A 25,450-nucleotide genomic window follows, 5' to 3' on the forward strand; every position below is an offset into this window, starting at 1 on the left:
AGCGACTAGGAACTAGGGACTAGGAACTCAAGACTTAGGACTTGGACTAGGAAGAGAGACTGAAGAATAAATGGGATTGAATCACACTCTGTCTGGTCTCCATTCTTCAAGTCCATCCTCATTCTCTCTTTTGCTAAACCCTGACCTGCGGACCGGAGCTGCTTAGGGCAGTGCAGGCTAACAAGTTAGTCCCCAAGGCTTTTGGCAGTGCGGGTCCCAACATTGAAAGAACGGTCCAAGACATTTTGGCCCCCAAACGTGGGGTAGTGCAGTTCTCAACATTTCTGGCCCCCAGGTGTGGGGCAGCTTGGGCTGCAACAGGAATTAAACAAGACCATCCAACATCTAAAAAATGAAAATAGAAACAATTAAGAAATCACAAAAGGAGACAACCCTGGAGATAGAAAACCTAAGATAGAGATCAGGAGTCACCAACAGAATACAAGAGATAGAAGATAGAATCTCAGGTGCAGAAGATACCATGGAAAACATTGACACAACTGTCAAAGAAAATGCAAAATGCAAAAAGCTCCTAACCCAAAATATCCAGAAAATTCAGGACACAAAGGAAAGACCAAACTTAAGAATAATAGATATAGAGGAGAGTGAAGATTCCCAACTCAAAGGGCAAGTAAACATCTTCAACAAAATTATGGAAGAAAACTTGACCTAACCTGAAGAAAGTGATGCACATAAAGATACAAGAAGCCTACAGAACCCTAATAATCAAAATGTCTAATGCTCAAAACAAAGAAAGAATATTAAAAGTGGTAAGGGAAAAAGGTCAAGTAACAAGTAAAGGCAGACCTTTCCACAAATCCAGTCCTACAAAGGATAATAGATGGAAAACTCCATACCCAAGAAAAATCAAGAACTTAATCTTTCAACAAACCCAAAAGAAGATAGCCACACAATCATAAAAATAACATCAAAATTAACATGAAGCAACAACCAATTTTCCTTAATATCTCTTAACATCAATGGACCCAATTCCCCAATAAAAAGACATAGACTAATGGACTGGATATGTAAACAGGAGCCAGCAATTTGCTGCATACAGGAAATGCACCTCAATGACAAAGACAGACACTACCTCAGAGTAAAGGGCTGGAAAACAATTTTCCAAGCAAACGGTCCCAAGAAACAAGCTGGAGTAGCCATTCTAATATAGAATAAAATTAACTTTCAACCAAAAGTTATCAAAAAGATAAGGAAGGACACTTCATACTCATCAAAGGAAAAATCTACCAAGAAGAACTCTCAATTCTGAACATCTGTGCTTCAAATGCAAGGGCACCCACATTCATAAAAGAAACTTTACTAAAGCTCAAAGCACACATTGCACCTCACACAATAATAGTGGGGGACTTCAACACCCCTCTTTCAGCGATGGACAGATCATGGAAGCAGAGACACAGTGAAACTAGCATAAGTTATGGACAAAATGGATTTAAGAAATAGAACTGTCTTGATCAGGAGTAAGTAAGTTGACCCTAAAATAATTCAACATAGCTATGGTTGCAGGTACTGTAATATCCTACATGCTAAAGAGGTATCCCCAAACAATTTAGGTGATGGGTTAAAATTTTAGGATAGGAATAATTTATTTTCTCTTTGAAAATGTAGAATCAAATTAGAAAGTTTTCACTAACAGGGAGTAGTGTTTTCACTGAATTTTCAGTAGTCTGCAGCAGTCATTTAGGGAGAAATAAGAAATCACAGGTGTATTTTGGCTTTCCTGAGAACAGAACAAAGGACATTCTGAAATTATTGCATTCAGAGTCCCTGCCTCTACACTGAGTAGCCATTTTTCTGCTTCCTATTTACATCAATTTTAGTTACCTCTCTGCTCAATGTGATCACATGTCTGAAAAAAAGAACATGAAGTAGGGGAAGTTTTCTTTGGCTCATGTTTTGTGTATATAGTTTATCATGGCAAGGAATAGCATCCATGACAAAGTGGCTATCAGTCTAAGAAACAGAGCCTTCTCAAAAATGTTCTGCTTCAATTAATTGAGTTCTTTAAAAAAAGTCCTATATTCTTTTCATAGAAACCATTATGTCTAATCACTTTCTTCTGGTGCTACAACATGTTCTAAGATTGTCTTCTGCATTTCCTTCTCTTGTAATAGGATCAAGTATTTCCAAAAATCCCATGTCTTTTTGTTGGATAATATTAGAAATCTCGACCATTGTGCTATGTATTCTGTGGCTAATGTCCTATCGGATACTTTACTACTGAGAACTCTCAACTGACAAAATAGCATCTTAGAATCTATGTATATTCACATCCATAAATACTCCTGTATGTAGATATTTCCTGCACTGACCTTTTGCCACACTGATCATTATAACATTCTTCTGTTACTTATATATTTCCTTCTATATCAACAGTGAAAAAACTGAACCATTTTAAGAAATCATTAAATGGCTGAAGGAGCAGGAATTTAGCCTACATTCATTAAGGTAACTTAATGACCTGTAACATTTCAGTATGGTACTGCTGTGAATGAGTTTTATGTTTTGGGGCATGTAATGAACATCTGGTGGAAAGTCACTTGAAGTTTATAATCAGAGAATGAAAAGGCAATAAAATGTGTAGCATGCTAGTTACTCAGTGACTTTAAACAGTTTTTTCCTTAATTAGTAAATCTACAAAAGCTTTTCAAATGTTAACTATTTTAAATAAGGAAAAATTAAACTCATAAATAAAAGTACTCTAATTGTAAGAAACAAAAAAGAATTTAGTGCAGGAAACACCTAGAGTAGACAAACTAAAATATATGAATGGTTTATTTGAATTCACACTGTTTAGAGCAAGATGTATTTTTGGGGAAACTCAGCCAAAGAATCAAGTTCAGTCCAGATTGTGTGGGTCTCACCATAAATGTAGCCTGAGGAAAAGTTCCTTGAGTCTGGCTGAGGGAACTGTGGAATCTTAACAGAAGAGACTGTCAGGAAGTTCTGGCTCCAGAGAATTGTCCCAGTCTCCTGACTCCAGGTGACCTGGGGCAGGGTTGGAATCTGACCTGTTAGATTGAACAGAATGATTCATTAGCTGTCTGAATCTCCCAGCTTATGAAACTGTCCAATGTACTGGATGAGAGCCACAGTTAGGCTAGGTCACTGGGCATCTCCTTCTGAGTCTCAGCATGGAGACCACAGCTGCACAGGTGCTCAGGCCATCAGCCAACTGTTCTGATGGACTTCTGAGACTTCACAGGAATGTTAGTGTCCCCAAGGGAGGGACAGAAGACTTATGTCCTTCTGATGACTCCATGTCTTCAGGGATTAAGTGCCAAAGACAAGCTTTGTAAACTAAGGCAGGCAGCCAATGAAGGGTCAGTGTTGAGAGCAGCTGATGAGGGTGGACCCAGATACCTGTAGGGGCTGCAGGCTGCTGTTGTTGTTCTCTATACCTGTTAGAGAAGGGAAAGGAAGAAAACACACACACACACACACACACACACACACACACACACACACACACTGAATGGATAAAACAAAAGGCAGAGTCCAATAACTTTATACACATAAATAGATACATATGTGCATATACACATACACAAATATATACATATATACAGAACTACAGACATACATATACACATCTGTACATAGAATGGTTAGAGCAGAGCTCCAGCAAGCAGGCTCCAAGCATTTCACACATACATATACACACAATTGTCCATCACACATTTGGACAAGCTTTACATAATATATACATACACAGAGTTGATGACTAGAAGAAGCAATGTTCCAGCCCCCACACTCACACAGACTTTACACATATATATACACAGACTTTACACATACATACACAGACTTTACACATATACACACACAGACTTTACACATATACACACACAGACTTTACACATACACACACACACAGACTTTATACACATATACATTGTTGGTGGACAGAAGAAACAATGTTCCAGCCCCCTACTAACACAGACTTTACACATACACATACACTTTACACATACACACACACACACACACACACACACACACACACACACACACACACAGGACTTTACACATATATACATAGTTGGTGGACAGAAGGAACAATGTTCCAGCTCCCATACTTTATTCTTTTTTCATAGCTTATATATCCCAGAAAAATCTTTTAAGCACTATAAAATTATAGTGTGATTACATTTTAGGTTTTTTTCTAGTGAATGATTATGAAGAAGTAATATACTTTCTAATACCTTTCTAATACATATTACAATGTATGTAATTAACATTACATAGTGCAGGTAAAGACAACAAATTATTTTCAAAATCCCATTTGTAACTAAGCAACTTGTTGTAGATTAACAAAGTGTAAACAAGCAAGGTAGTTTTCTCAGCCAGTTTCTCTTATTGGAAGGCAGAAATTTGCAGTTACAAAGAAAAGAATAATTATTTCATTGTTTATCTTTAAAAGTAATCTTGTAAAAAGCTTAAAAGAATCACAAATCCTAACATTTGTATAAAAGTCAGTCCAAATCCTCAGAATGCATAAATACTCATCAGCAATTCTTAATAAATCATATCAGGAAACCGAGGGCAAAAATGGATATAAGAAATCAATCATCACCAATCCAGCCTCAGTGAGAATCACAACAGCTAGTATTGCCACTGTTCTTGTTCCCTGACCATAAAGGTCCCTAGCTTAACTGATAAGAGTGTGCCGTTCTGAACTTCAGAGTGTTCCCTAAGGTTTTCTACACCAGAGCCAGTAGTAAAAATGACTCAACCTAGGTTTACTAACAACTTTATTTTTTCCAAATGTTTTCTAGGGGTTGTGGTCATTGCTGAAAATCTACCTCTCTAAGTTCTTCTCTAGGGTGGTGATTGAATCATTAATCTGTTACAGCAGCAATCAGTACTGCCCAGTGAGGGGCTGGAAGCCCCCTTAGACTTTTCATATAATTCTTAGATTAAGAGGGATGTGAGAGCAGCAAGCAAAATTCTGTAACAGTATGAGGTCCTCAGGACACGTGGTCCTCAGGCCGTGTCACAGTATGGCTCACCCATGTGGCTGTGGTAACCTGTGGGCCACATTCCATGAGTTCCAGAGCCATTTTCAAATGTTGTTCCTCCTTTATGGCCTTCGACAACTAAGTCTAGCAAATCCTCTCCTGTAGACAAATAGTAACAGACGCTGCTGATCTGGACAGCCGTGCTGCCCCAGTGTCAGGGCCTTGTTCATATTGAGGGCTACCTTGTAGACACTGCAACATTTGTTCCCCAAGAGTGCTGTCACTGGGAAACAAAGACAGGAAACACAGTGGTCACATGAGCCTCACACAGGCCACAGGTGACAGATCTGAAGCACAAGCTCTCTGTCTCCAGCCACGTATCCAGTGTCTCCACCCTGGAGGCCTTCTCTGGTGTCTGTAGACCAGGGAGGAGCTGATGTTAATCTTGAGCAGCTTGAGGGGACATCTTGTCCATGAATTGAAAACAAATGAACAGTTAGATCTGACTCTAGACCTAAGCCACCTGCCTCTGGAGAATTTCTGAGGGATTCTAGGTCTGTCAGCTCACATACTAGACAGGAAATCATGTGTTTCTGATGTGACACAGTCACTCCTCTTGGAAGCTGAAGGATGGGGTTTTGCTTAGTTCCCCTCACTTTAGTAGGTCTTTCATGGAACACAGGTCTCTCTGCTCAGGGAGTCACTGATTTCAAACAACTTTAGCATCTGTCTCTCATCTCATTTTACTCTTTAGAGAAATAATGCTTGTAGGTATTGGCCTTAGATCCTGTGTATTAGTAACAATGGTCTCACGGTGAATGTTAGCATGCCAAATCTCTAGATCTGCCAAACATACCTTTACTTCTAGCCTGAGTTCTAGCCAGTTCTTGCACTCCATTTTTTTTTGCCAGTCAGATCTGCTTCTGAAAACATCCACTGGGAATGTTGGAGAGATGGCTCAGTGGTTATGAGCACTGAATGCTCTTATAGAGTAGCAAAGTTCAATTCCTAACACATCCATGGCAGCTCATAACCATCTGGAACTCCAGTTTCAGGGGATCCAATGCCCCCTTTTAGCTTGTGTGAACACCAGGCATGTTTGTGGTGCATATATACACATGCAGCCAAAATAACCATATACATAAAAGATTAAAGCAAAGCAAACAGCAACTTCTGGATCAGGATATATATCTGCATGATCCTCAGCTCTGGAGGAAAGGGCATTATAGGCCAAGGAAAAGAATTATGGTTGTTTCAAGCCTGCTTGTGTGTCTTTTATACCCTCCATTCTTCTGAGGCTCATCCTTTGTCTTTTGTGTTCCTGTGCTTCATGCCAGTCACCATGGAATCCCTGGGAAGGTTGGCCCAGGTTATGATGGTCTAGCCTGGGTAGTGAGCTGAATACCAGACCTTTTCATTGTCTCAGGTGAGATTTCTGAATATACATTCAGGACAGGCTGTGGATGTTTCTAAGGGAAGTTCAGTGTGCAGTCTTTTTATGTCTTATCTGGAGGACAGCTTTAGGCAGCAAAGCTTTGGAGGCCGCTGGCTCAGACTCAGCAGTGTAGGTTATTATAGCTGGAGGGACACAGCTCAAAGATGCAAGGCAGGCAGTGGGTCACTGAGGACCAGGGGAGACACTGGGCTATGACTCCAGGTCCTAGGTCTGTACCATCAAGCTCTGCAGCTCAGCTCCCATGTGACAAAGACTGTTTTTCCCACACAGGACAGGAGACCCACTGTGTCTGAGCCCTCAGCTCCTCCTGCATCTGCCCGAGTCACCTTCTGTCTGGTTCTCCAAGGACATGAATTGGGGGGCGGGGTGGAGGTTACAGAGACCAACACTGGCTGAAAGAGGCCTTTGCAAGCATCAGAGGTCCCACAGGGAGCCAACTTATCTCTGTTATCTACATAGCACTGGTACTCAAGAGACAATTCTAACTCCATACAGGGTGAGTGAGGTTGGCATCCTTAAAGCATGAACCTGAGATTCACAATACAACTTACTTGTGGTAATAAATGGTCACAGTCTCTTAGCAGGTGACAGGCTGAAGTTGTCCAAGGACAATGGGACTCTTATATATTCATGTCACAACTGACACAGAATCCTAGGAATGTGAAACCTGGAACCCAATGCGTATCATCTAAGGTGACCCATTTAAGGTGACCCATTTAAGGTGAACATCACCTATGAGTAATTTCTGTTGCATCCTTGCTACAACTATCTAAACACAGAGGGACAAAGCCAGGACACATGATTGCTCCTAGGTTCATGATAGTCCCTATGTAGATATCTAGGCTGGCCAGGGCATCCTGGCCTAGCTTAATCACATGCAGCCAGGCCCAGCATTGAGCTAGAATAGGCTGGAGGGACTTCTACCTAGGGAGGCTCATGGTGATGGGGATACAGGGGACATCTTGGATTCAGGCTCATTGAACACATGAATGTCTAGTGGGGCTGTTCTGTGTGTATGATGGTAAAGGATCAGGGCGCATGCATACTACATGAATATTCTTGTACTAATCTGCACCCCATCTCTGGCTTCTTCACATCAGACATCAGATTGTTGCTGGGATCAGGACCTGTTATAGTACAGATATTATGGCCTTGTACAGACCAGATTTTCCCCTTCCCTCTGCTGAGGTCACATGTGGCTTTATTCTGTTTGCTCCAATGGCTCAGATGTCTTGTGGACATCCCCTCAGACATTCATTTGCATCCAATGTCAAACCTCAACCTCTCCTGCCATGCAGCCTCTCACTCACCTGCACATGACTCTTGGATTGTCATCGAGAAGCCCCAGTCACGCTCCCAAGAGCTCTTCATTCCCAGCGCCATCACTACTACTAATGGATCCTATATTTCCCTTGTCCATAACTCACCCATTGGCCTCAATAAGACCACGGTGCAAGAAACTGTCATGTCATATTTATTGAAATGTTATCATTGAGCTTTAGGATGAAGCCTTAGCTTTATGGATAGATACAGACATTAACTCCCAGTCCGAGTCCATGGGCACGAATGATTCCCAATCCTTTCATGAGACCCAGCTCTGGCTCTTCCATTTCTTCTTGCATCTCTGATTTCTCCTAGGTAACCCTGAAATGGTGTTGGAAAGAGAGAGAGAGAATCTCTCATCTCTCAGGTTGGGGAAAATTCCTAGGGTGAGGGGTATATTTAAGGTCAAGTAGGTTTTTCTTTCTGTCACCCACTCATGCCTTCTTTTTTTGGTGATTCTTTTTTTAAAAATTGGATATTATATTTACATTTCAGATTTTTACCCCCTTACCCCATTACTATCACCACCCAGGAACCTCCTATCCCATCCACCCTCCTCCTGCTTTTATGAGGATGTGCCCCCACCTACCCCTCCACTCCCACTTCCCCAACCTCGAATTCCCCCCCCCCCCCCACTCGGTGTTCAGCCTTCATGGACACTCATGCTTTCTTGTCCCCTCCATTTGCTTTCATGATCTCCATGACCCAGAAGGATCACCCAGAACTTGGAACCTTGCTCATGTTCCTTTCCCCCAAAGCTCCCAGTTCCTGTCTTGTCTCAGCTGGTGATTGGCTTCTGCTTTGATTCCAGTGGAGCCAGAAACAGCAGGGAATGAAGGTGACTTGGCAAGCCTTTCCCGAGTCAGGATGGAACTAATATGTTGAATTTGCTGTTTCACTAACCCTTCATGCCAGACATCAGATTATTTTTGGGATCAGTATCTGCTAAGTGGAGAAAGTGAAACTCAAGGTAGTTTTCCCTGAGCTGAGTCATGGATCTGAGGGTCCAGCTGTGAGGGGCTGTGGACACTAGCACATGTGATATCTCAGGGAACAGAGAGGGACACTCACTTGGAGAATGGAGAACTTCCTGTGGAGTTTGGAGGAGGAGGACTTGACAGTCTGATACAGTGTCCCAGCTATCATTAACTGTCACCTTGACACAGCCCAGAGTTACCTGGGGGAAAAGTCTACATTGAATAACTTCCTTATCAGGTCTGGCCGAGGACATGTCTGTGAGTGATTATCTTAACTGATGCAGGAGGCCCAGGCCACTGTGGGCAACACCATCCCTAGGCAGATGGTCCTTGGTTGTATTAGAGAGCCAGCTAAGCATGAGCTGGAATGAGCCAGCAAACGAGCCAGCAAGCAGCATGTTTTCTGCCCTGACTTCCTTCAGGGCTACCCTATTATCCAGACTTGGACAGGAAATGCATGCTCTGCTCTCTTGAACTGCTTCTGTTCAGGTTTTTTTTTTTTTTTTTTTTTTTTTTTTTTTTTTTTTTTTTTTTTTTTTTTTATCACAGTGAGAGAAAGAGACCTAGAGCATGTACAGGGAAGAGCAGTTGGCACATCCATTTGAATCACTGTTCTGTTCCCTCTCCTCAATAGCAGACCTTTAGTACTCAGTGGGCCAAGAGAAGGAAGGAATGAGCCCCCAGACATGAGCCAGTGAGTATGGATGCACTCCCTTTCATTACTGTCATTTTTTTTAAGTCTGAAGAAAAATGTACCAGGACTTTCCTTTGAAAATTTGAGAGCACAAGGCTCCTCCTGTGGGGACCCATCCTCTGGACTTTATCCAACTTGAGTCCAGGACTTCCTAGAGAGAATCTGGAACCCTGTCTAGACCCACTCAACACTAGATGGAAACAGGAGTTCTGCAGAGCACACTAGGTAGGATGACAGGCCCTGCATCCCACCTGCGCTGAAAGGATCAGGGAAGGTCACATTTGACCTGTTAACCATGTCTGCTGTTGCCCTAGACATGAGATTGAAGTTCTCCTGGTGACTCCAGGGAGTGATATCAGGACACACACTCAACACTCAGACAGTTGTTTCCCTGAGCCATGACCTTGCCTAGGAGATTGGTTTCCATTCCTGTACCTACTAACCTGGAGCTCCATCACTAGTCCGTGCTCTGTTTCTTGTGTCTGAGAATACCCTTTTGTCTGGGGAACCTGAAAGTCCCCTCCTTCCTGGCATCTCCCATAGGGGAAGAGTGTATATCTATAGGGGAATCACCAAGACAAACAGCATAGGGGACCCAAGGAGACCAGAGAGAACCTGGGCTCACCCAATGACAGCTCAGCCAACACAATGCTGGAAGGGTACTTTGAAAGCTTCCATAAGAAGAGGAGACCTATAGTCCTTTCTAGGACACATACATTACGCCCCAACACTCAGGATGTGAATCTCCTCCCAAAACTGCCCCCAGGCCTCTCTCCTGGGTCAGAAACTTGACTGGTGACCATAGTAATAAAGGATTGATCTTCATCCCTAGTTATCACTCAACTGGTCCCTTTCGAGCCCTCACAGACATCTCTGTCACCATTCCTGATGGGAAATCCCCCCTTCCCAGAGCACTGAGGACACAGGGCAGACTGGGTGCTCAGCTGGGTCTCTGTGTCAGAGGGACACATAGGCAGGATGGAGGCTCCCTCTTTGGTGCTGACAGACCCAAAGGTCAGGCCTCAGCAGATGTCAGTCCTGGGATGAGCCGTTGTTCTCTGAGGGCATGGGGATGCTTATCAGCACAGCTTCTCAAGGTGTTGCGTGGAGGAGAAACATAAAAAGAGAAGAGTTGGAGGGATGCAGGGCAGTACTTAGAGTGGAAGGGACCAAGCAGTGCCTCGGAGACGCACACCACCACCCATAGCTCATTGGATTCTGGGAAGTGCTCTTGCCTGAGAAAAACTCAGCTCAGAAGGAGGAAGGACAGCAGAGGCCAGGTGTCTTGCAGGAGCTGAAGCTCTTCTCAGAGTGAGGCCATCACAGCTAGAAGAGATATGGAGGCGTCCTCTGTGCTTCTCTGCCAGGGGCGTACCCCTTGGCAGGGCTTCCTGCTCACAGGTAAGAGTGTGGACTCCCTGATTGTGTGCGGAATGGAGGAGGTCCAGAGTCTTCTGAAATGGACAGAATCCTTAGGGAAGATGTGTGGCTTCTGTTTGCAGTCATGGTGCAGAAGGTGCAGTGAGGGACAGAGGCTCAACAGCAGGAATCTGTGAGCAGGCAGGAGCTGATGAGGGAAGAGAAAAGCCTCAGTTGTCTCTATTCAAAGTCAGTCACATTTACTGCCATGATCAGAAGCCCAATGTTCCCATTCATGACAGGGTGACTCTCCAAATAGAAATCAAACATGGGAGGTCCATCGAGATGGCTCAGTGTGTGGAGACAGGACAGTCTGAATTCATTCCTCAGCTCTCACAGGTTGGATGGAGATACAGACTCCTGCAGGGTCTTCTATGCCCTCCACACAGGTGTGTTATGCACCCACACTGTGTACACTGAGACACATGCCTTTCCAAACCCACACATACAATACAGAAATATAAATCGCACTTGAATATAATGACTGCCATTTGCTGCAAACCTGGAAACTATGTAGATAAATTCATGGTAATCCTTCCTTCCTTCCTTCCTTCCTTCCTTCCTTCCTTCCCTCCTTCCCTCCTTCCCTCCTTCCCTCCTTCCCTCCTTCCCTCCTTCCCTCCTTCCCTCCTTCCCTCCTTCCCTCCTTCCCTCCTTCCCTCCTTCCCTCCTTCCCTCCTTCCCTCCTTCCCTCCCTCCTTCCCTCCTTCCCTCCTTCCCTCCTTCCTTCCCTCCTTCCCTCCCTCCCTCCCTCCCTCCTTCCTTCCTTCTTTTTTCCTTCCTTCCTCCTTCCATTCCACCATTCCTCTCCCCCTCCCTCGCTCCCTTCTTTCTTTTTTTCTATACTGGTTTCTGAGATTTTTTTTTTTTCAGGAAGTGAACCTTCCAAAATGACCATACCAATTCCTGTCCTTAAAACGCCTTTTTATTTTAGTGGACTGCAAGTCAGAGTATCTAGAGAAGAAAGCCAATGGTTTAATGGAACCACAGAGAACAGAATACAATTAAGAAAGTGAGGACTGTCTGGAGGGGGAGGAAGAGGAGGAGGAGAAGGAGGAAAAGGAGGAGGTCACAAAGCTGCTTTTCCTTGCACCAGAAAATCTTTATATGAAGAGTGATATGGGGACACCTGAGTAGAGAATTCCACAGAGAGGGAATGACACCCTCTGAGCCTCTGAGGGCATGGATGTCCTGTTGCTTACCTCCATTAAGGGTGTGCCCCTACTCACAGGAATTAGCTGAGGAATGATCACACCTGCTCAGGATTGGTGGCTTCTCTCTCTTCCCTTCCAGCCTCCCTCTTAACCTGCTGGTTTCTGCCCACCACTGCCCAAGTTGCCATCGAACCCTTACCTCCCCAAGTGGTTGAAGGAGAAAATGTTCTTCTACGTGTTAACAATCTGCCAGAGAATCTTCTAGCCTTTGTCTGGTATAGAGGGGTGACAAATATGAGTCTCGGAATTGCACTGTATTCACTGACCTACAGCGTAACTGTGACGGGGCCCATGCACAGCGATAGAGAGACGTTGTACAGCAATGGATCCCTGTGGATCCACAATGTCACCCAGAAGGACACAGGATTCTACACTTTTCGAACCATAAGTAAACGTGGAGAAATTGTATCAAATACAACAGTGCATCTTCAAGTGTACTGTAAGTAATTCCTTGTGAACTCTGGGTTCTGGGTGGGGTCCTTCCACTAGACACATAGAATTGTCAGGCCTGGCCTGTGTCTCCCTTCCCTCTGTGTTGTGTCTCCATGTTGGGGCTTGAGCATTTGGCACAGGACTCACCTGGTGGAGAATAATGTCAATTGCAAAGAAACCTTCATTTGACTTCACCTTGGAGAAACCTGCATGGTGGGCGAATCAGTCAAGGACACCAGCCTCTGTCTAGACTATCGGGGTTCTTAGCAGGAGACTGTCCTTGAAAAGTCCTGGAGGAAGGAAGGTTATGCCTAGTTGAGGAAACCATGTGCTTCTTGTGGAAATGAATACCAGGGAACCCTGATTCCAGACCTCTATTCATCTCCTGATGCTCTTGAGAATCATTTTACTAGGGTTGAATTTTGACTTTCTGTCCCCAGAGACCAGCACTTTTGAGTAGTGAAAGTCTTTACTATGTGTAACCAGACAGTGCATTGCAATGAGAGCCATGGTTTGGCTAGGCCTCCTGGACACCCCTAGTGACTCATCAGGGAGAGCATAGAAGAACAGGTGTCCAGGCCATTATCTAACTCGACTAATGGGCTTATGAGACTTCCAGGAAGGCCAGGATCCCTAAGGAGAGGGACAGAGGACACAGGTCCTCCTGACAAGTTTTTGTCTTCTGGGGACAGCCTAGGGATTTCTCCTCCACATGCAGTTGGCCACAGGCTCTGCTGATGTGGACAGTTCTCTATGGGGCAAGTGGATCCATGTCACCAGACAAAAACCACGAAGGTTGAGTGGATTCAGAAGCCCTGGTAAATTCTCATACCTGAGAACTGTAGGTGTTTGATTTACTCCAGACCTGGTTCCTGTCCTGGAGCATGTGACCATGACACTCCACATGAGGATTGTAACAAGTAGTCATGTAGCACAGAGCACAGAGTTCTCCATGCTGATGTGTTATGTAGATGGGCCAGCTCCAAGGGTTTAGCCAATAAGCTTCCCTTCCTCGACATTCCTTTCTGCAAAACGTCCACCCTGAGTAAGCCATATGCATCTATTTTCCACTACCAATAAACAGTTTGGACAAGTAAGGGCTGTCTCTCTCATCAAGAACCTCCGTGGGGGGTGGGGGGCACAAAAGGCCCCTCTGCCCTCCAGACAGGGACACTCACCCCTGAGCTAAGCCGGAGCCTCCCACCCCTTGGCCTGCACTGGGCTCATCTCAGGCTCTTGAACCAGTCCCGATTCCTTGAGGTTCCTAGAGGTGTCTGGGTGACCAGGAGTTTGAGAACCCCAGCTTTGGCCCCAGCTTTGTTGTTTCTCACCCAGGCTGGAGCCCTCATATTAGACTATGTTTGTAGCCTAATGCCTCCCATTTCATCTGCCTGAGCTGCGTTCACACACCCCAGCTGCAAGGTGGAACATAGACCCATAGTTCCTCAGAAATGAGCTGAAGTTCCTGTGAGGGACTAGGAGGAGGCAGCATCAGGAAATACAATCAATACCTAGGAAAGTATTTTCTGTACCAGAAACCCAACTTGTATCCTGGCTTTTATCTCTGTTCCCATAGACATGGATGTCACTGTCACAGTCTCCTTAGATGTTTTAGCTGTTTCCTGTATATACTACCCTGCCAGGGGATCATGTTCACACCCCAGATATGTATGTTCTCTGGGGATGAAAGGGTGTCCTATGAACATCATGTAGACAGAGGTTCAAGGAATCTCAGAAAGGCCAGGGAGCACATGGGCAGACCCACTACACAGCTCAGCAGGCAGAGGAAGTGTGCGCACCATTTGAAACTCTGCATGGGATGATGGAGCCCAGAGCAGTCCTTCCAGGACTCAGGTCACCTCCTCCCACACACTCAGGCTGGGAGCTCCTGACACATCTGCTCCTGGGCCTTTCCTCTCCCTCAGAATCCCGACTGGTGACTGCAGTGAGTATGGATCTGTCCCCCTCCCCACTCATCATGCAGCCGGTCCCTTTGGATCCCTCACAGACATCTCTGTCACCTCCCTCCTGAGAGCAAATTCCATCTTTCCAGATCACTGAGAACACAGGATAGACTGAGTGCCCAGCTGCATTTCAATGCCACACAGGGAGTGCAGAAGCTCTCTCCTTCTTGATGACAAAGGCCATGGTAGAGCAGAAGGAAATCACTGGGTGAACAGCTGTTCTCTCAGGAAACAGAGATGCTCAAAGGCTTGTTGTTTAGAGTGTGTTATGGAGGACTAAAGCATAAAGAGCCAAGGGAAGAGGGTAGGTGGGCAGCTCTGAGAGTGTATAGGACAGGGAACACAGCCTTTCCTCCCCCTTCCCCCTCCCCCACAGTTCTTGGGACTCTGGGAGATGCTCCTTCCTGGAAGGAGGCTGAGCCTAGAGGGGGAAAGACAGGAGAACTGGGGAAGCTGTGCTGGAGCAGACTTGCCACAAAGGGAGGACAGCTTTGCCTTTTGAAACCAGGAAGGTGCCTTCTGTACCTTCTGCAAAGGGTTACCACCTGATCATGGGTGAGGAGACCACACTTTACAGTGTGAGAGGAGAGGACTCACCTATTCTCTGGAGTCTCCTCAGGAGCTCAATGACCTGAGAGGAGTCTCGGTGTTTGTAGAAGAGTAGATACAGTGGGACAGAGGCTCAGCAGCATCAGGAGGCTCTTGGTGAAGAAGTGGGGGGAGGGGAAGATCGTTCTCACCCACAGTTAATCAGCATGGGCACAGTGTTCTGAAGCCTGATGTTTTCAGCTGTGACATTCCAAACAAGAAGCCAAGTTGGTGTTGATCAGTGATATGGCTCAGTGGATATAGACATTTGCTTCATGTCTGATGACCTGAGAACCAATAAACATGAGTTGTCCCCTGACCTCCACCTAGGGACGGTGTCCTGCACCCTCCCTACACAGTGAGACATGCCCTTGACAGAAACACACACACACACACACACACACACACAGAGAGAGAGAGAGAGAGAGAGAGAGAGAGAGAGAGAGAGAGAGGGAGAGAGATAAATCCATGCTCCAACACACACACACACACACACACACCACACAAATATAATTCATAATAATAAGTTTAAAAAATGAAGAAAATGGAAGATTCAATACTGTTTTTCCAGACTTACGAATTCCTTAGATAAATCCATGTATTGGCAGTGTCCATGGACTTTTCTAAGCATTATTATTTTATTATTATTCTTCAATGTAAGACATAGCAGTGTTCTCATGAAACCCCAGTCTTTGTGCCCTGAAAGACAGATCCATAATAAAGGATAGAAGGTGCAGTCACATGTGAACTCGAACCACTAAAACAACAGAAACTTAACAGAAAGAGTTGGAGAGCCAAGAATCAGAGTGTGTAGGGGGAGAGGTTGTGAGGCAGCACTCCAACACCCATCAATCTACACCGAGTGTGAGCAGGGATCTGAGGGCTTTGAAGCAGGGTCATGTTGGCACCGAGGAGAGAGCACCATAGAGAGGAAATGATGAGGGAGGGACATGGAGTGCATGGAGGTAATGTGCTGACCTCCACCAAGTAGGTCAGGGAGCCCCTCACCCTGAGCAATGGACACAGGATGCCAACCTAGCCAGTTATAAAAGTCCTAATATTGATGAATTTCTCTCTTCCTTCTAGTCTCCAGTTTGACCTGTGGACGCCCTCCCACCTCTGCTCATCTCAGTATTGAATCAGTGCCTCCCAGCGTTGCCAAAGGAGAAAGCGTTCTTCTCCTTGTTCACAACCTTCCAGAGAATCTTCGATCTATTTTCTGGTACAAAGGGGCGATTGTGTTCAAGAATCATGAGGTTGCAAGATATGTAATAGCCAAGAATTCAAGTGTGCTGGGCCCTGCTCACAGCGGTAGAGAGACAATGTATAGGAATGGATCCCTCCTGCTTCAGAACGTCACTTGGAATGATGCTGGATTCTACACCCTACGAACTCTGAGTAAAGATCTGAAAGCTGAAGTAGCTCATGTGCAACTCCAGGTGGACAGTAAGTGATTCTCTATGATCAGTCAGCACCAGCCTAGGTTCAGACACAGCACTGTTTTGCTTGGCCTGTGTCTGCCTCCCCTCTGCACCTTGTCCCCTTGTTGGTGTTTGAGCATTTTGTGCAGGACACACATAGTGGAGACGAATGGCATATATCAGACTCTTATCTTGACTTCACCCTCAGAGAGTAGTGTGTGTGTGTGTGTGTGTGTGTGTGTGTGTGTGTGTAATAGAAAAGGGACTCAGTCTAGTCTCTTGATTTTCTCACTATGAACATGGTAATGAGAAAGACTCTCTTGGCACCAGACAGATTTTGATAACTTCATGATGTGCACCAGAAAATGCTGGCTGCAGATCTCTGTCACAGGCTGAACAAGTGACCCTGAAGAGTACTTTTTCCAGCTTTGGATCCTTATTTTCTGTTGAAGCTGACAGGGAACAATGGTTTTTGGCTGTCCGTATTTTCTAGCATGAGAAACCAACTAGTGCACTAATTTGAGAGCCACATGTAAGCAAGGTCACCTGGGCACCTCCTTCCAAGACTCAGCATGGAGAGCATTGCTGGACAGGCTATCAGGCCATGAGCCGACTGTCCTCATTGGTTTATGAGACTTCACAGAAAAGTCAGGGTACCCACGGGGAAGAACAGAGGGCACAGATCCTCCTGGCAAGTGCTTGCTTGTCCTCTGAGGTTCAGCTCAGGGAATCCTCTTCTGTAGCCAAATAGTGAGAGGCTTTTCTGGTCTTGACAGATCCTACAAATGAGCTGCAGTCATCTCATTGATCAGCAAGGGATGAGTATTAGCTCATGGTCTATCAGTGAGATGCTGGTTTCCTGGAGAAAATGAAAGCAATGATTTCCGTTTCTGTCCCAATAGACATGAAGGTCCCTTCCACAAGGCCACCCTGACCTACTGGCTGCTTCCTGTGGCTGAGAACAGTGCTATACTAGGGGACCCTGTTCAACCTTCTTCCTTCTAGCATCTTACCGAGAAAGAGCTGGTGACCATGGGGAGATTACCAAGGAAAGGACATCCCTAAAATATTAGGGTCAACATGGGCTGACCTGAACTACATCTCAGCCAACAAAGGAGGCTGAAATTCAGGTTTTCCTCTGAAACCCTCCACAGCAGGGCAAGCCCACACCTCTCCAGGTCACAGGTGACCTTCTGCTGCACACACAGGACATGGATCTCCTTATACAACTGCTCCAGAACGTTTGTCCTGGATTAGATCCTGAATGTTGACAGCAGTGATAAGTGATGAGTGGCTTTCCCCTGGCACCACTCAGCTGGTCTCTTTCCAGCTCTCACAGACACTCTGTCACCTCTGGCTGAGCATAAATTCCACCTTCCCAGAGCATTGTGGACATGGGGATGACTGGGTGCCCAGTGGAGTTTCTGTGTCACAGAGGATCCATAGGGAGATGGCGTCTTCTTTCTATGCTGGTGACAGAGCCAAGCCAGGAAAAGGAGAGGTCATCCCTGGGGTGATCTGTTGGATTCTGGGGCACGGGGCGCTTACCAGCCTGTTGCCCACTGTGTGTCTGGAGACTGAAACAAAATGAGAGAATGGGGGTAGAGAAGCACCTAGGAAGGAGACAGCAGTGTCTCAGACAAAGACTCTGTCCACAGCCCATGTAACTCTGGGAGGTGCAGGCTCAGCTCAGAGGGAGGCAGGACAGCAAAGCTTACCCTGGGTTGGCCAAGCATGGTAGTAGTGCTGGAGCCAGAGCTCTCCTCTGCTGTGGGAAGACAATGCATGTATCAGAGACCATGGAGTCCCCACTCTTACTCCCTTTGAGGGCACCATGGGCAAGGGCTGGTCTCATCATTGAAGAGAGAATTCCCTGAGAGTGTGTGTGAAAAAGCAGAGCCCAGGCCCTGGCTGGAGTCTCTCAGGAGGATAAGGGTCTGATGGAGATTTAGGGTGTCTGCTTGCCCCTTAGTGGAGATGACCCAGAGGTTGTCAGAGGTTCAGCATCAGGAAATTCTCAGTGAACAGGAAATGGTAAGGGGTGAGAATGAAGAAGGGTGAGTTCCCTACTCATATTCAATCATATTTGCTACTGTATTCTGAAGACTTCTGTTTCCAGCTATGACAAGGTGACTCAAAAAATAATGTGACTGTGATAGGCTGATGAGGTGTTTCAGTGAGTGAAGGCAATTTCTGCCAGACCCAACGACCTGTGTCTAATCCTCAGTTCCCACGTGGAATAAGGAGAGAAGACTTTGAGTCTTCTAAGTTGTCCTCTGTCCCACATATAGGTACTGAGGCATGTACCCACCCATATACATATGCATGCAGCCATGCACATGTGTTCACACATGCATGTATTCACACACAGAACATCACATACACAAGAACAAAAATAAATGTAAAAAATTAAATGAATCTGGGATATATACTAGCTAGAAAGGTGAGAGTCTTCCAAATAAAACCCTGGACCTTGGACCACTGATTGCTCATTAATTTTTCATCCATTCACTCATTTATCCTTCACAGGTATCTGAGTTTTTTCTAGGAAGCATTTTTTTTTTTTTTAAAAAGACATAGACATTTCCGGCTCCTCACAAAACCCTATTCCGAGTGGACTGGAAGACAGACCAGCAGATGAAGCTAGAAGGTGAAGTCAAGTGTGGACTAGAACCACCAAAGAACAGAACAATAAGTCAGAGATCCAAGATGCAAGGTCATTGAGGAAAGATACCCAGGAGGCATCACCCCAACACCAGTCTACACCGAGTATGAGCAGGAATCTGTGGTCAGTGAGCCAGGGCCATGTTGACACCCAAGGAGAGAGCATCACACTGATCAAATGGCAATTTCAGGGTCATGGAATGTGTGGAGGTAATGTGCCGACCTCCACCAAGTAGGGCAGGGAGACCATCACCCATACACCTCGGCTGAGCAATGGAGACAGCTTCTCAGGACACAGGGTGCCATCTTAGTCAAATAAAAGTGTTCCCATATTGATGGATCTCTCTCTTCCCTTCTAGCTTGTCTTTTGATCTATGCACGCCCTCCCACCTCTGCCCACCTCACTGTTGAATCAGTGCCATCTAGTGTTGCTGAAGGGGCAAGCGTTCTTCTCCTTGTTCACAATCTTCCAGAGAATCTTCAAGGCATTTTCTGGTACAAAGGGGTGATTGTGTTCAAGGACCTTGAGGTTGCACGATATGTAATAGCCAAGAATTCAAGTGTGCCGGGCCCTGCTCACAGCAGTAGAGAGACAGTGTACAGCAACGGATCCCTCCTGCTTCAGAATGTCACTTGGAAAGATGCTGGATTCTACACCCTACGAACTCTGAGTACAGATCTGAGAGCTAAAGTCACACATGTACAACTCCAGGTAGATGGTAAGTGAATCTCTGTGATCAGTCAGCACTGTGTGGGGTTTAGACACACAGGACTGTTTTTTCTGGTCTGTGAATACTTGTCCCCATGTTGGTTTTTGAGCACTTCGTGCAAGACACACATGGTGGAGATAAATGGCTGTAGATCATACTCCATTGTCTGATTCCCTTCTGCAACCAGAAAGACCTGGATGGAAAGCAACTCAGTCAAAGATGTCAGACACTTTCCAGTCTTGTGGGGATCTCAATCTATGTTCTCCTAAGAAAGACCCTGTGGGCATCAGGCAGGGGCTGGTTGAGGAAAGGATGACACCCTGAAAGAGGTGAGCACCAGGAAGCCCTGGCTGAGCTCATCTGTGTGAGTCTCAACTACTGGTAACCCAAGGGAACATTTTGTCAGGGCTAGACTCTTAACAACTCTCAGAGCTGACAGAGAACAGTGGTTTTGGCTGTCCATGTCAACCTGGGGTAGTTATTTTCTCCAAACATGAGTTTCATATATAAATTCTAGAAACTGTTGCAGAGACCATGGAGGAGTGCTGCTTATGGGCTTGCTCCTCATTACTTGCTCAGCCTGCTTTCTTATAGCACCCAGGACCCCTGGTGGACTAGATCCTCCTCCATCAATAGCCAATTAAAATGTACTCTGGGCTTGCCCACTGGCCAATATGGTGGTGATTTTACAACTGAGGCTCCCTCTTTCAAATCTACTCTAGCCTGTCAAAGTTGACATAAAGCTAGCCAGCCTGGTTCAGATCCTGATCCCTTTTCAAGACTTAAGCCTGACAAAAATGTCACACAGCTCCCAGCCCTCACTCATCTCTAGACATCTGGGTTGGAGGGCAGAGTAGCAAGAACATTTAGGAAAGTCAGAAAGTTGAACAGAGCCACAAAGGGAACTGAGAAGAAAAGTCAGATAATGTATATGTGGGGTCTGTGGAGAAAAAGTTCGGAGAAGTCATGACCTCAGCCTCATGTGAGCATGAGTGTGCACAGTGTCTGACTGAGAACAGTGAGGGGCTGACATCTGAGAAGAGAACTCCATGCAGAGGAAATGACATTCCAGGGCTCGGAGGGTATAGAGGCCATATTGCTGACTTCCACCAAGTAGGATAGAAATGCCTACACCTGCATCTCTAGGCTGCATGACAAATCCATCTGCTCAGGATGCAGGTCACCATCTTTCCATCAAGCACAATGATCCCATGTGATGACTTTTCTTCTTTCCCTTCCAGCCTCCCTTTCCACGTGCTGTGACCCTCTCAACCCTGCCCCACTCACAATCCATCCAATGCCACCTCATGCTGCTAAAGGGGAAAGTGTTCTTCTCCAAGTTCACAATCTGCCAGAAGATCTGCGGATGTTTTCCTGGTTCAGATCTGTATATAGCACCCAGATCTTTAAAATAGCAGAGTATAGCAGAATCTTGAATTCCGTCACCAGGGGGCCTGCACACAGCGGAAGAGAGACAGTGTACACCAACGGATCCCTGCTGCTCCAGGATGTCACTGAGAAAGACACAGGCGTGTACACACTACAAATGATAGACAGAAATTTCAAAATTGAAACAGCACATGTGAAAATCCAGATAAATCGTAAGTGACTCTCAATGGTATCCAGTTGCTGGGTGTGACTTATCCTACTTCATAAGTGGACTGTGAGGACTGGGCTGTGCCTGCTCTCTCCCCCACTGCACTGTGTTCTCACACTGGGGTTTGGGTGCTTACTGCAGGGCACACATGGGATGGACCAACAGCATTAGATCAGAACCCCTCCCCTGTATTTACCTGCAGAGAGGAAGGCCTGTGCTGGGTAAACTCCGGTGAAGGATGTCAGACTCAGCCCTGATCCTTGGGTCTCTCACCATGCACATGGCCCTGAGGAAGACTCTGTGGGGGTCAGGCAAGCCCTGGCTGAGGAAGCCATGGAATTCTCACAGACAGCACCAGGAAGCCCTGGCTCCAAAACTCTGTCCCTGCCCTGAACTCCAGGTGACATTAGGGAGCTGTTTGTCATGGCTTGGTTTTGACTTCCTGTTACAGATGACATGAGACAAGGCCTTGTTGGCATGTGGAACCAACCAGTGCACTGCTATGAGAGCCACGGTTTGGCTAGGTCCCCTGGGTATCTTCCACAGAGACTCAGCAGGGAGTGCATAGCTGGGACAGGTGCCCAGGCCCTTAATTCTCTGTCCTGATGGCTTATGAGACCTCATAGGTACATAAAGGTCCCCTAGGGGAGGGACAAAGGACACAAGTCCTCCTTGCAAGTGATTGTCTTTGGTTTCTAGCCTCCTGAGTGCTGTTCTGCAGGCAAACGGGGACAGCACCCAGACATGATCTGCAGTTCCCACAGTTACCACGAGGTGGCGATAGAAGGCCACAACCACTGTCTAGAAAAGTATATCCAGGAGCCATGTGCTTAATTGTATCTTGGCTTCCACCTCACCCCGACCCCTAGTACCTATAGATCTGGAGGTTTCTGGCACAACCTTCTCAGACATACATACCACTCCACCCCCACGGCCCACACATGCATAAGCTAACTGGAGCATTAACCAGTGTCAGTAGTTTCAAATATGAGAATTTCATCAACACCTGGACATGCAAGGCCTTGAGACATCATTCGTCCACTTCTATCTGAGCTTGTCCAGGCACTGAACCTTCCAAAAAGATCAAACTAGTCTTTCCTATCAGAACCCTAGCTCTAGTGGACTGGAAGACAGACAAGGAAGCTCACTTTAAAGTGAAGTCAGAGATTGATTGGAACCAGAAAAGGAACAGGTCAAAGAGGTCAGGAGATGAAGACTTCCTCTGTAGAGGAAGAGGTCAGGGAAGTAACCCCCATCCCCTACATCTTCTGAGTATGAGCAGGCATGTGAGGACAGTGAGGGTGGAGACACACAAGGACAGAGTTCCACACAGAGGAAGTGACACACAGTCAGGTGCACCGAGGGCGTGGAGGTTGTTTGCTCACTCCCTCTGGGTTGTGCAGACACTCCCATGCACCTCTGCTGAGTGATGGATCTAAGCTTCTCTGTCTCAGGACCCCATCTTGTCACCAAAGACAAAGGTCTCCATACTGATGGATTTGTCTCTCTTCTCTTCTATCCATCTTTTTAGCCTGTGTTCACCCTTCCACCACGGGCCAGCTCGTTATTGAGTCTGTGCCACCCAGTGTTGTTGAAGGAAGCGACCTTCTCCTACTTGCTCATAATATGCCAGAGAACCTTCGATCCTTTTCCTGGTACAAAGGTGTAGCCATTGTCAGCAGACATGAAATTTCACGGAACATAATAACCAGTAATAGAAGCATGTTGGGGCCTGCACACAGTGGTAGAGAGACAGTGTATCCCAACGGATCTCTTCTGCTCCACAATGTCACCCAGAAGGATGCTGGATTATACACTTTACTAACCTTAAACCGACAGTTTGAAACTCAAGGAATACATGTGCACCTCCACATATACAGTAAGTAATTCTCTGAGATGTCTGGGTGCTTGTGGGGTTGAATCCATACTACTCACACAGGACTATCAGGTGTGGACTATGCCTGCCTCATTCTACAAGTGTCTCCATGTTAGAGTTTGAGAACTTAGTGTAGGGCATATATCGAGTAGATGTACTGAAATGGATCAGAATCTCTCACCTGACTTCACCTGCAGAATGGGATGTGTCCTGGGTAACTCAGCCCACAGGTGACAGTTAGTTTTAGACTCTTGGGGCTCTCACCATAGACATGGCCCTGAGAAAGATTCTGTGGAGCTCAGGCAGGGCCTAGCTGAGAGAACAATGTTTTCATCACAGTGAACTGAACATCAGGAAGCCTTGGTTTCAGACCTCAGTCCCAGACTCAATTCTAGTTATCCCCAGAGAGCTTCTCCTCAGGGCTAGTATTGAACTTCCTGTCAGAGCTGACAGGGAACAAGGCTTGGCTGACTGTCCAAGTCCCATAGAATTTGGGATCAGTTCTGCACCACCAAGACAGCTGCAGTCATGTAGGTCTCCTGTGTACCTCCTTCTCCTAAGTCTCCAGGACAGAAGCCAACTTTTCTGATGGGCTTAGGAGACTTGTGGAAGGTCAGGTCCCCTAGGTGAGGGACAGAGGTGATGGTTCTCCAGCTAGCTCCTTGCCCTCAGGGGTCAAGCCTGGAGTAAATGGTAAGAGAGGCTGCTGATTTGAGCAGGTCCTCCACCCCAAGGTCAGGTCATTAAGCACAACCCATAAACACAGCAGTGATCATGCACTCTGTACTAGTGTAGGAAAACAAAGACCTAGGACACACAGCAGCTGAATCAGGGTCACACAGTCCATGTGTGGCAGATCCAAAGCAGAAGAAATTGATCTGTGGTCACAGCTCCAATGTCTCCACCCTGGAGGCTCTTTTAGGCATCTGGTCACTACAGTGGTGCTGGCTGAGCTTTCTAAAGGACGACTATCATTTGGTCCCCTCCTCTGTTGCTTTACAGAGCCTGTGACACAGCCCTTTATCCGAGTCACTGATGCCACAGTCAGAGTGCAGAGCTCTGTGGTCCTTACTTGCCTCTCAGCAGACACTGGAACCTCCACCCAGTGGCTCTTCAACAACCGGAATCTGCGGCTTACAAAGAGGATGACACTGTCTCCGTCAAAGTGCCAACTCAGCATAGATCCTGTCAGAAGGGAGGATGCTGGAGAGTATCGATGTGAGGTCTCCAACCCAGTCAGTTCGAAGACCAGTCTCCCAGTCAGCCTGGCCGTGGTGATTGAGTGAACCCTTCTCCCATCCTACTGCAGAGTGAGGACATTTCTTTATCAATTGGTACAAATGGAGTAAAGTTATGTGGTAAAAATTGTAAGTTACTACTAGGTACAGCCAGCATGTGGACTCATGTTTGTATTCCTGGGATAAACATGTGCAAGGACAGGCCAGGATATAGAGTCTCAGTTTCCAAAGAGAGAAGACATCAATTTAATGATCAATATTGCAGCAGTGTTAAGAGCCTGGGTTATGGATCAGATACATAACCAATCCTCAGAATCCATAAGAACTAATTTCTGGAGCCTCCAATGTTCTAGATGCTCCAAGTCCCCTGTTAACATGGTGCAGTGTCTTCATAGAGATAAATGCATCTTTCATATGCTTAAATATATTCAATGTATAAGTGATTCAAACAGCCCCAATGCTGCCTGGACACCAGTCACCCATGTGAAGTGAGGAGAAGTAACAGGAGAAGGGTCTGCCCTTTCCCAGTGGTCACAACTTGTGCCTAGTTTTGATCCACAGTTTGATGCACAGATGTAACATCCATATAGAGACTGGATTGGACTCTTTATATCCTGAGAGTGGCATTCATAAGATTATTTTTCCTGTTCTTTGTTTCTTCCTTTCTTTTCTTTTTTTTTTTTGGGTGCATATATGGGATTTTTCACTTGTGGCATTTTGAAGTGGACAACTAAACGACGTGAAACACATTCATATTGTCATATGACCATCAACATTGTCCATTCTCAAAGCATTTTTAACTCATCCCATTCCCTCTAGCCCTGTGTAACCCCATCTACTGGCGTCTCTATGCATGCTTAAATATATTCTATGCATCTAGAACATTGGTGACTCCAAA

At 45.9% G+C, this 25,450-nt stretch overlaps 1 protein-coding gene across 1 annotated transcript; it reads left to right on the plus strand.

The window, feature by feature from the left end:
• LOC143440311 (cell adhesion molecule CEACAM3-like) lies at positions 1-24,997 on the plus strand. The gene is made up of 7 exons (XM_076926971.1): positions 1-1,482; positions 12,142-12,501; positions 16,133-16,492; positions 19,491-19,850; positions 21,083-21,442; positions 22,970-23,317; positions 24,317-24,997. Exons 2-7 carry the CDS (start codon positions 12,297-12,299, stop codon positions 24,598-24,600), a joined length of 1,917 nt encoding a protein of 638 aa, XP_076783086.1. The 5' UTR covers positions 1-1,482; positions 12,142-12,296; the 3' UTR covers positions 24,601-24,997.
• Positions 24,998-25,450: the final 453 nt, after the last annotated feature.

The sequence above is a fragment of the Arvicanthis niloticus genome, chromosome 29, assembly GCF_011762505.2.
Source record: "Arvicanthis niloticus isolate mArvNil1 chromosome 29, mArvNil1.pat.X, whole genome shotgun sequence".
Classification (NCBI taxonomy): Eukaryota; Metazoa; Chordata; class Mammalia; order Rodentia; family Muridae; genus Arvicanthis; species Arvicanthis niloticus.